The 10,916-nt window shown below is 50.6% G+C and overlaps 1 protein-coding gene across 1 annotated transcript in view; it reads right to left on the reverse strand.

Annotated features, from left to right (window-relative positions):
• LOC102036641 (neuronal pentraxin receptor) overlaps nt 1–10,909 on the reverse strand; it is a gene marked incomplete at its 5' end in the record, with an annotated part of 30,929 nt that extends 20,020 nt beyond the window's left edge. The window contains 5 exons of the mRNA XM_031057754.1: nt 1,943–1,956; nt 2,058–2,363; nt 10,364–10,430; nt 10,640–10,705; nt 10,851–10,909. Coding sequence (XP_030913614.1) covers nt 1,943–1,956; nt 2,058–2,363; nt 10,364–10,430; nt 10,640–10,705; nt 10,851–10,909 — 512 coding nt within the window. The remainder of the gene's footprint in view (nt 1–1,942; nt 1,957–2,057; nt 2,364–10,363; nt 10,431–10,639; nt 10,706–10,850) is intronic.
• Between the last annotated feature and the right edge of the window lie 7 nt (nt 10,910–10,916).

Below are 10,916 nucleotides of genomic sequence, written 5' to 3' on the forward strand. Positions count from 1 at the left end.
CTGTGGTCTTGCTCCCTCCTACTTGCTAGGGGTGAAGAGAAGGAATTTCTAGATCAGCTTTAGGGGAAGAGATCCAGCGCACATGCATGCAATGTGAGAGACAGGTATTTCTTATGAGCACCTTTGGTTGACAGTTGTAAGGGCTGTTTCAGATGCTGAAAAGACAGAGGAGAAACCTCTTCCAGGCCACCCCCCGGAGGGAGGGGAGAGCAGGAGGGGCACAACTGAGCAGGAGGGGCAAAAACAAGCAGGAAGAACAACCAACCTGCCTTAGCATCCACCCCTCCTTCCTTTGGAAGGAGCAAGAGGAAGCAGAGAGGGCTGGGGGAAGCTTACGGGAGGTGGGAGAGCAGCCTCACGCGGCTGGGGCAGCGTCATGCTGCTGCCATCATCCTCCCACAGACTGAAGGATGGAGGCACAGCCTGCCCCTGCTTCCGCCACGGAAAGGCCAGAGAAAGGCATTTCATGTCCCTCTCTCCCAAATAAGTGCAAGTGATGAACATCAGGAGGAAGATATGGGCTGGAAGCAGACTCCTCTTTTCTTCCCTTTCTCCTGAGGAGCTGAACAGGTTGGAAGATACAGGAGAAGAGGAGGGATCAGGGCACCTGAAAGCACCCATACAACTGCCAAGGTAGCACCAATAGTCAAAGGAAAGGGGAAGCCAATATGAGGCATAGGCTGCACGGGGCACCCCCCAGCACCCCAGCTTTGTCTCAAGCACCTTCCAGGCATGACATTTAACCTGTCCTTCTCCCCCTCACTCTGAGGGCATCTGGATCAGCAACTGCCACAAGGACAGTAGAGGAGAGAGCAGATCCAGGCCGCAGGCCAAGAGGGGAGGGATGGCAGGATGGTAGTCATGGCAAGGGGGAAACAAGAATGGAAGAGTCTGCATGCACATTGTGGGAGAAGGTCTGGAGGACAATGGCAAGGGCTCCAAACCTCTTACATCCTCCCCTCACGGGTTTGGAGCTCCTCTTCAGTTTTTGTCAAAGACAGAAGGGGAATGAGGAAGAGCAGCACCTTCCTCACCACCTGCACAGGCACACAGACACATGCTCACTCATCCCTCAGCCCCAAAGGCTCCACCGCCCGTTGGACAACACCACATTCAAGGACAAACAACCACTCCCCAGCCCCACCACAACCCTCCCTGCCTCCTCCTAGCAGTACCAACACCCAGGAACAGTGGGTGCTCCCACACCCCCACTCACACACTCCAGCCTCCAGGCAAGAGGAATTGGGCAGGAGGAAAGGAGGAGGAAGGGTGGCAGTGAGGGTAGAGGGACAGCCAAGGGGAGAAGGAGAGAACTAAGGACAGCCATTCGCACCACGACTTCTCTCAGGTAGAGCTCCCCCCACACCCCTGGAGTGGGGGGACCCAGTTGCTCACTTGCTGCCTCCTCCACCACTGCCTGCCGCCACCTTCTCAAAATCCTCTGCATTGCAGAACTCCTTGATGGTTACAGTGAGGAGGTTGCTGGTGACATCTGTGACCACCACATTAGAGCAAGGGGACATCTCAGGACGCCAGTCGCCCGCCTCCTGCTCTGGGTCAGAAGAGGAGAGGGACAAGGAGGGAGTCTGCCCCCCACTGCACCCTCCCGAGGGAGAACGCTTGCTGGTGGCAGCCGACTCAGGTGGGATTGAGAGGTCGAGGACCTCTGACTCACGCCAGTCGGGGATGGCTGGGCTGAGGGTCTCAGGGAGCAGCTTTGGAGGGGAATCATCTGGGTCAGAGGAGGAGTGGGGAGCAGGCGATGGGCAGCCAGAGGAGCTGGAGCTGGGGGCATCATAGGGGGTGGAGCCCATAATGAGCCCACAGGAGGCTGCCTGGGAGCCTTCGGCCTCCCCCTTGCCCTCCAGAGAGGGGGTAGGTGCAGCAGACGGCTTATTGTAGAGCGAAAAGGTGCCAAACTTCATGTGGCGGATCTGAGTGCGCAGGACGCTCTCGCTGAACTTTTTGCTCTTGCCAATGACCCGGTTTCGGGAAGGGATCTTGGGCCGAGCCAGGCCCCCGGCCCCATTGGCTGGCTTCCCACCTTTGTCAATGACTTTGAGGTTGAGGATGATGCGGCTGCGTTTGGGCTCGCGGGGTTTCACCTTACGGTTGATGATGCGCACGGTCTCCGAGAAGGGCGAGACAGGAGGACGAATGCCAGCCCCGCCACCCACGCTGCCGCCGTTCTGGGGATCCGGACGCGGCAGGGGGCGCCGGGACATGCGGTGGCATCGTCGGATGTCTTTCTTGAGCCGGTGCACCGCGGCGCTGGAGTGGAGCTTGGGAGAAGAGGTACTGGAACCAGGCTTGACAGAAAAGTGTACATCCCCAATGTGGAGGGCCTCCGCTTGGGCCCGAGCCTGCGGTGGTGGGGAGAAAGAAAACAAACAGCATCAGAGAGGCAGCCTAGTTGCAGCCAGATCTCCAGTGGGGCACTGCTCACTTCAGGCCAAGCACTTGCCAGCAGCACCATGACACATTTATACCCAACATCAATGACAAGCACAGGCACACACCTATAAGCTATTGATAGCTCCAGCACAGCCCCCAGACAGACATAGGACACTGCCTATATAATTTTTGAGCAGCTGATGTCTCCCTAGGCTGTACCCCTGTTGACACATGCTTTCCCCAGGGAGAAACTGAGACTTCCCAGGCATGTGTCAGGGTTAGAGTTAATGGTCTCCAAAGCCCCCCTTGGTCATCATCAGTCAAAAGTGCACAACCCTCCACTGTCAGCCAAAGAAGCCAGCATCATCCTAGGCACTTGGGGCTGTCAGTGCTAAGACAGCACCCAAACTTACAAAGGGATTGTACCAGGTTCTCTACAAATGGAACATGAGATAAGACGGAAGAGACAGAGTAATGCCCAATGAGAATTGCCTCTGAAAAGCGAGGTAGAAGGGGGTCTTGAGGAACACAGATGAAGGCTGGTGAGAATGGTCTGGTGGAGCTGTCTTCGTTAAACACAAGAAATTTAGAGATCTGATTTTTAACTAGGATCACATGCAAGTCATTCATTCTTACTGTGCTGTGGGAGTAAAGTCCAGTGTTTAAAGCCAGAGATGAGGCCAGCTGGAATTCAAGTAAAATTTAACTGCACCTCCAAAGAAGAGATTGACTTGTCCTTTTGAGCACACTTGTTTGAACCCTAGCATTGGACTAGAGCAGGAATAGCACCTGTGCAACTGCTCTGTGCCCAAGAACCAGGCTAGGGGAACAATATTTTTAAGTTCTTCTGATGCCAAAAACTGCCCTGGTTCATGCAGCAGAGACAGGAACATTTCCTGGCAGCAAGAACAACAGTTTCATTGATACTCTGGTGCTGTATGACCTGTGGGCATGGAAACCCAGAGTCTATTCTTACACCACATCTCATCAGAGCACTGTTGCTTGTGTAGTTCATCCTTCTACCTGCACCTCAGTACTTGCCCAAGCCAACCCCCTTCCATATTCCCTCTCAGCAGTGGTGACAGGCAGAAGTCACGCAGGCCTGGAGGGGACAGGCGAGCCCCCAGCCTGTGACTGTCCATCCTGCAAGCAGCTTCCCCCACCTCGTGGGCACAGAAAGAACTGCAGTGCTACAAGACGACAGCTGCTTTTCCTCCCCAACTTTTCCATCCCATTGCCCCTTGCACACGCCAAGATCGGGATGGCTTCCTGCCAGCTAAGAGCTTAGCACTCAACTCCATCTCCTTTGTCACCCTGCAGGCTGTGCCTCCTACCAGAGAAATGCCTGGGGAAAAAAATGTGCGTGTAAAGGCAGGGATCGAGCAGATCTAAGCGAGGGGCCCAGCCAGCCCCTGCACAAAAAGCTCAAAGTCCTGGCCCTACAGCTCCAGAGCTTTGCTGTTTGCCAGAGCCCCTCTTCTCCTACAGAGATACCCATGGGAACCACAGAAGATCCTGAATGAGCACAGAATGGAGACGTGAAGACATTTTGTTCCTCTCTCAACTAACACTGGATTATCACAGCCTTCAGTACTACTTGTATTCTGGCTTTAAAAGAACTGCAAAAATGAGGCCTCCTTCTCTGACTATACAAGAACACACAAACTGAAGGCTCATCCTGACTGGGGACCTAAACTCTGTGTTAGCCAACTGACAAAGAAACAGAGACAAGTTAGCACAACCCCAAGGCAGGCACAGCCACTCTGCACATTAACAAACAGGGCTGTTCCCACCTAGCTAAAGGGAAGTGTTCCCAACACAGAAACCCCAACACTTTTTCTGCTGTAGCAGAAAGCATCCCAGTGTCCATCTAGTTACTCCTTTGCTCAGCCTTGTGTGTTACTCCATGCCCCAAACTGTTGAGAAAATAAGACACAGTTCTTGTCACAGGCATAGTACAGGCCCGAGCCCAGCAACAGCTCCAGATGAACTCCCTGCACCACACATCAACTCTCCCTCTTGCATCGATACATAATACACAACTTGGAGACACTGCAGACCTGGTCAGGAGGGCACAGGTAAATGCACATTTGGGCTGTGCTTACTCCATCTCTTCACAGGTCCCTCTGAAGCAGATGGCAGGCACAAGGACAAGCTAAAGTTTGCTTTCTGACATTACACACCAGCACAGCCTGAATTAACAAATTTGCTCCTTTTCATCCTGCTCCACAGGATGACACCTACACCACAGCCAGCCCTTCCAGCATTGCTGCTCTTGTGCTTTGGGTTTCTTACCAATTTAGCACTGCTGAGCCAAGGGCAAAATGCAACACAATGTCCCATTCCAAAACCCAGGACAGGGAAGCCAGGCAGAGGCTACGGACAGATGCATCACTGAAAATCCTTCTACAGCTTCAGTGGATGGACACGGGTATCCTTCAGGGCCTCTCCTGTTGCCAACACTGCACATCTTTCAGATTAATTGCCTAGCCCATAATCACGCCTTCGAGTGAGGAGTTCTGCCCCCTCTGTGCCATTCTGCTCCAAGTCAAATCTAATTGCCACCTTCCACCAGCACCGCCTCCATCACCCAGGAGTGAAAGAAGGCAGCTTCCCAGAAGTGTGGGGGAAGCAGTCACAAACACCCTCATTTTCCTTATACACCCCAAAAATTCCTGAGCAAAGCTTCCCATCAGCCACATGAAATGAAGTGATAATGCTGGGATGGTTACTACCTGGCCACTTCCACAGCCCCGTTCTTTTACTTTCTCTTTCTGCACACACTAATCAGCTCCTGTCCTGTTTTCACAGAGAGACCTGTCTTGGTTTTGTGCTTGCCCAGCAGTTACAGCAGAGCCCTGGTACATGGCTTGGACTTTTCCAGTGTGCCAGAACCAGTAGGTCTCATTTACGTGCCATGTGTCTGCATTTCCAGTTACTTCTGGGGCACTTTCTCAAGGCTGAAGCTGTTTCTAACTCACGTTTCAGCTATCTGCCTTTATTAAATTCCAGCTTCAGTAGTGTCCAGGTGGTCTACAGACAGCATTGATACTTTGGTCAGATTATTAAGAGAGAGGGTTAAATTAGGGCCCAACAGTCCTCCCCTGCTGCTACACTGCTATCCCCAGTGACCAGCTTCAATGCAAGTTCCAAAGAGCATTATGCAAATATTCAGCTTACCTTGAGATTGTTTTTCCAGGTAAGGTTTCAAGAAAAATCGTATCAGATGCTTTATCTAAGACCAGCCCCCAGTGCTTTCTCACTTGGGAAGCTCAGTATTCCTACCACAGGATCAGGTTTATTCAGGCATCACCTACATGAACTCGTCCCTTCACTGCAGAGGACAGCACAGAGGCTCTCCTTCCCCTGCTTCCAACTTTGGATTAAGTAACTTGCTACCTTTGGTTTGGAGAAGACTCAACATTCAGTTTTATCTGCTGGAAATGCACTTCTTCCTGCTCTGGGTCCATTCCTCAATCATTCACAAGCCATATCAGGATAAGGTCTTTGAAAAACAAACCCACTGAATCCTTTCAGCTGTGTCATCACAGTTTGCCCCTCTGCTCACAAGTTCTCCACACGGAAACCACCTCTCTAGGTTTTGCTGCTTTCACCAGCAGGATGTGCTCACTGCTGAAGAGGTACTCAGCATGTATACGAAGTAATTCACTCTCTGCTTACAGCTCAGCCTACATCAGGATGCAGTTTCTGGAAGATTGCTGCAGTGCTCTGTCATGAGAGCAAGCCAATTGCTGGGATTGCTTCCCTTCCCCCTCTTCCCTGCGATATGTATCACCTTTATTTATCTTGTACAGCTCTCCCTCACTGCCCCTGGGAACTAGTGTATCTCCCCCATTCCCTACTATTTCTGAATAAGTGTCCCTCGAGGCCCAGCAAGCATATTTGTTCATTCATTCCCTTAACGCACCGAGGCACATGAGCACGTACACAGACACGTGCTTAGAGAGGCCTCCCCTACCTGATTTGTATCAAAATCTCTACGATTTGGAAGAAAAAAAACAAACCAAGGACCATGTAAGGCAATGGATTTCTAGTGAATTATTTTAAAATCTCACCAATTCCAGTAGTGCTGCTGCACCATAGTAGCACTACTCTCTCATAAATTACTGGCTCTGCTTTGTCTTTTATTCTCCACCTGCATTCCCACAGTCTTTGCTCCCAAAAGCATTTGCAAGAGCTCTTCTTTCCCCTTTTTGGCTGCCATTCTGCCTTTTTATCACCCTCATTCTTCTGCAGTCTTCCAAGTGACAAGGCAAAAGCAAGCCAGTTCATAGCACAGTTCTCCCAAGCAACACTGCCATAAACTAAAGTTTCCCTCTGGATTGGGAACAAAATGCTACAAAAGGGGAACGGTCTGTTTTCAAATTACTCAGGATAATTTACGAACAGGGAGGAGATCAAAAGAAACCCAATTCCAGCTTTGGAGTTCAAGAGAGGGCGAAAGGACAGAGCACCACGCTGCTCAGCCTCTTCTTCCCCCACTCTCCTACTAAGAATCCCTTTGCCCTTGTTCTCCCTTACTTCTTCCTTCCCATTAACCTTCTTCGCTCCTGTCACCTCAGTATTTATGGCCACCCCAGCTAGGGGTCTTTGCCAGCCACCCACTGAGCTTGCAGATTGGGCTCTGTCTCTGAATAGCACTTGCTAGACTTTATTCGATGAGTTGGTGAGGTTTGCATTCCACACAGCAGAGTGCCTAGAGAAAAAAAGTGAAATGAAAAGAGCAAATTGAGCAGGAGAAAAAGAGGAAGATCACTACAGCACGTGCTATGTCTCTTTCTAACCTCACACCAGCATCCATGCCGAAGGGCCTGTCCTCAAGGATCACTTCTGCCAGACACCTGAAGAGCCTTACATACAGTGCTGCCCGTTTCAGACTAAGAACTTCATTTCCCATCTGCTCAGCAAAGGGCTGCAGCACACCAGCAGCCTCCCAAGGAATCACAGCCTCCTGCCAAGCCAGAGCTCAGCTGTGGGAAAGTTTGCCCCTAGCATGCAAAGGATAAAGACCCATTTCCTGCCCAAAACTTTGCAGTTGAAGTTTGCAGGGGTCGCTTTCGACACCGGCCATCTTGATAGTGATATTACAAAGCCTGGACTGTGATGTGCCTCTGCAGTCTGATGGAAAGGGCAAGTGTTAGACAGCTCTCAGAAACAGGAGCCTGGCTTACAAAGCAGCAGGTGGTCAAAGATGCAGCTTTTCAAAGCTTTTCCAAAGGCGTGGGCCACTAACCTGCTGGAATGCTTTCTGCAAATCCCCCTGGGTGCCTATCTGCAACGTTTGAGAACCAATCCCAGGATAAACCTAGTCCCAACTGCAAGCTAAAACACCCACACAAGCCAAGGGACTGAGTGGCATATCAGGGCACTTATTATGATGCCATTCTGGAGACTCAGAAGTCTAGGTTTAAGCGCCAATACACATGAAAAATCCTAGCAAGCCATCCAGTCAAGGGCAGACCACTCGATCAAAGCAGTCCTAGGCCAGATTTCTGCTTAAACATCATTGCATCCAGGCCTAATCTGTTCAGTTAACAGATCAAAAAGAATATTGTTCTAACTGCCAACTCCAAATACTCCCTCTGGGATACAAGAATCACATTTCTTCCCCTGCTTCCGAAATTCTCACTGGCAAGAGATTCTGCAGCTGAAAGAACTGAAAATACTGTTAGCAATGCCCAAGGCAGAACCCAATCCTCCCCCAGCAGAACCAGCTGCAGGGCTGGAAGAGGTGAAATGTGCATCTTCAGGGGTCAGAAAAGCTGAGTTACAAACTATCTCGCTGTCTCTGAAGTAACTCTAGCCAAAGTTGTGTCGATTGTGGTTTGCCTGAACAGGGCTCAAACAAGTTCAGATGGGGCTGGCTCAGACAGAGTTACTTCTCGCTGCCTGGTCTGGGGTGTTATTTTTAGGGTAGGATCCGAAGTCGCAGAGGAACAGCAAGTCAGAGCTGCTCTGTTTCCCAGAGGTGCAAACCCAGCAGCAGTGGTAGCGCTCTGCCCTGCCAGCCTCTCCCACAACGTGGCACCAGCCCTCAGAAGAGCTGATCTTGTTCCCTATCACGAGTCATCTTCTACAAAGTACCAAGCCAGCTCTGCAAACCTACAGGTTTCCAGTACCATTTGAGAAGCTGGCAGAAGGAAGATGTGCCACAGAAACGTGTCACGGATGTGATTCAAAGGATGCTGCTGAATAATTCACGTTAAGTTTAGGGGAGTTTTAAAGGGTAAGGGGAAAAGAGAAGCAATGAGTGGGTTTTTAGTTCGGGGGTTGGTTTTGGTTTTTAAATGAGTGAGAATGAGTAATTTTTTAAAAATGAGTGATATGGCAATAGATATGGCCATATCACATTCAGAATCAAAAATAAAAGAAACTGATTACACAGAGCATAGTCACTGCTCTACAGCTCTGAACAGTGTCAGGTGTTACAAATACCAGTATTTTTTAATGCAGGCAGAGGACTATTTCAAGCTGATGATTTTCCCTTCAAGTGTTCCTTTGCATTGTTGGAAATTTAAACACAAGAGTTACATTTAATGCATGACTGCCAGAAAGGGGAAATCCAACTAGTCTGTGTTCCCTCGATACAGCACAAGAGGTAGTATGTTATCAGATATGTTTGTAATTCTCAGGCTACAGATACAGAACACTGTTAGCAGAAAAACAGGTGACCAGGGAGGACAGTTCCATCAGCAGGACTTCCCAAGGATTACCACGGTCCCCTGGCTTTCCTGCAGAGCATCAGAATACGCCTGCTCCTGCATTTCTTCTGTGTGCTTCATTAAGCCCTCTCAAAGCAGAGAAGAGGTGACACCCTACCCCTTACTGTGCTTTCCAGTGCTCATGCAGCTAAAAGTGCTGTGCTGACTTGAGTAAAGCTCCTACTGCTGCCAGGCAAAGGGAAGTATTAACCTGTTTCACAGATGGGGAAACAAGCACAAAGCCTAAGTGACTTGCCCAAAGCCACAGGATGACTTGGTGATAGTGATGCCTTACTACAGGGTCCACACTGGCTGTTCCAGGGCTTCCTATCAAAATAAAACCAGGGGAACTCCAGACTTGCTCATCTCTCTAAACTGTACAAAGGTGTGTTCTTTCTATGCTCATTTGAAGCCTGAGATTGTGACAGCTGGAGAGGAAGGGGAGGGAAGAGGGGAGTAGAGCAAGGCATTTAATCTGTAATCTAATAAATTCATAGAGCTCACATAACAGTCATGAACCAGAGTTCTTAATTAAAAAAAAGATGGTAAAAATACAGAGCAAGTAGGCCTGCACTAGGGACTACCTTCCTTGCTCTTCTCTGCAAGCAAACAGAGATGCTATGACATCTTGCAGAGATGCTGAGTCTATCAGAAAGCAACTGGAAACTTCAGCTGCCTTCCTATGCAGAGGTGAAACACTCCTCCTCCTCCCAGCCACCCCTCACCCTCTGCAAAAGCAAAACAAGCCTGCAGTTTACAGATCAAAGCATGAACCCTTCATGAAACTCCCGTGGAGCACCCACATCCTTAAATGCAATCAGAGGAGCACAAGTGGCAGTGGGATTCCCGCCTCTGCTGCCTGACCGCTCAGCACGCTGCTAAGTTGCAGGGCACGGGTTGGATGGAACAGCCTGCTGAAGGAAGAGGGAACGAGACTGGCTGGCTCTCCACTGCGGCAACAGAAGGCCATGAGAAGGAGAGGATATTGGAAGAAGAGACTGCAGGCTCACCACGCACATCTGCGTGTGCTGACCGTCCTGCTGAGGCCCCCGTGGCACGCACACCGCCCTCCCCTCACGCTCCTGCGCCTCTGCCCACCCCCCCTTTCCTGTCGGGTTTTCCCCGCGCTCCCAGAGCCAGGCATCAGGCACAAGTCACTTGAAAGTCCAGTCCTTCCAAGGGCACACACCAGCAAGGTTTGAGAGATTTTTTTTTTGCTAGGCCTAAGTTATTTAATTAAGAGTTACCTTCAGCAGAAAAGTTTTAGGTTTAGGTCCTCTCTTCTTGGGCCCATACAGCTCACGTTCTCGTTCCCTTTATGGAATCAAATTTTTCAAGAAGTTAAAACTTTTCCCAAAGGGAAAAACAGAAGCATACAAGTTAAAGGAAAAAGAAAAAGGAAAAAAAGAGGAAAAAAAACCAAAAAAGAAAAGGAACGTCTGGACGCTGTTTCCCGCTCGCCCACCCAAAGTCAAACCTGCTGCTGCAGCCCCCCCAGCCCAGGGTGGGGGATGAACACTCACTTCTGCTCGAAGGCGGCGATGAGGCGGGAGTCCAAGATGTTCTCCTCGGGTTCCCAGGTGCTGTACCTGCCGGGCGGGAGCAGCGGAGGGGACAAGCGAAGCGGTTAGCGCCCAAATCCCCCGCAGCCGCGCACACGGATACCTCCCCCTCCATCCCACTGCGCCCCATCCCATGCCCCCCATCCCCGCAGCCCAGGCGGGATACACTCACTTGATGGCCCAGCCTTTCCATTTCACCAGGTACTCGATGCGCCCCTGCAACACACGGGGGAGAAGA

The sequence above is a fragment of the Geospiza fortis genome, unplaced genomic scaffold (genome assembly GCF_000277835.1).
Source record: "Geospiza fortis unplaced genomic scaffold, GeoFor_1.0 scaffold173, whole genome shotgun sequence".
Taxonomy (NCBI): domain Eukaryota; kingdom Metazoa; phylum Chordata; class Aves; order Passeriformes; family Thraupidae; genus Geospiza; species Geospiza fortis.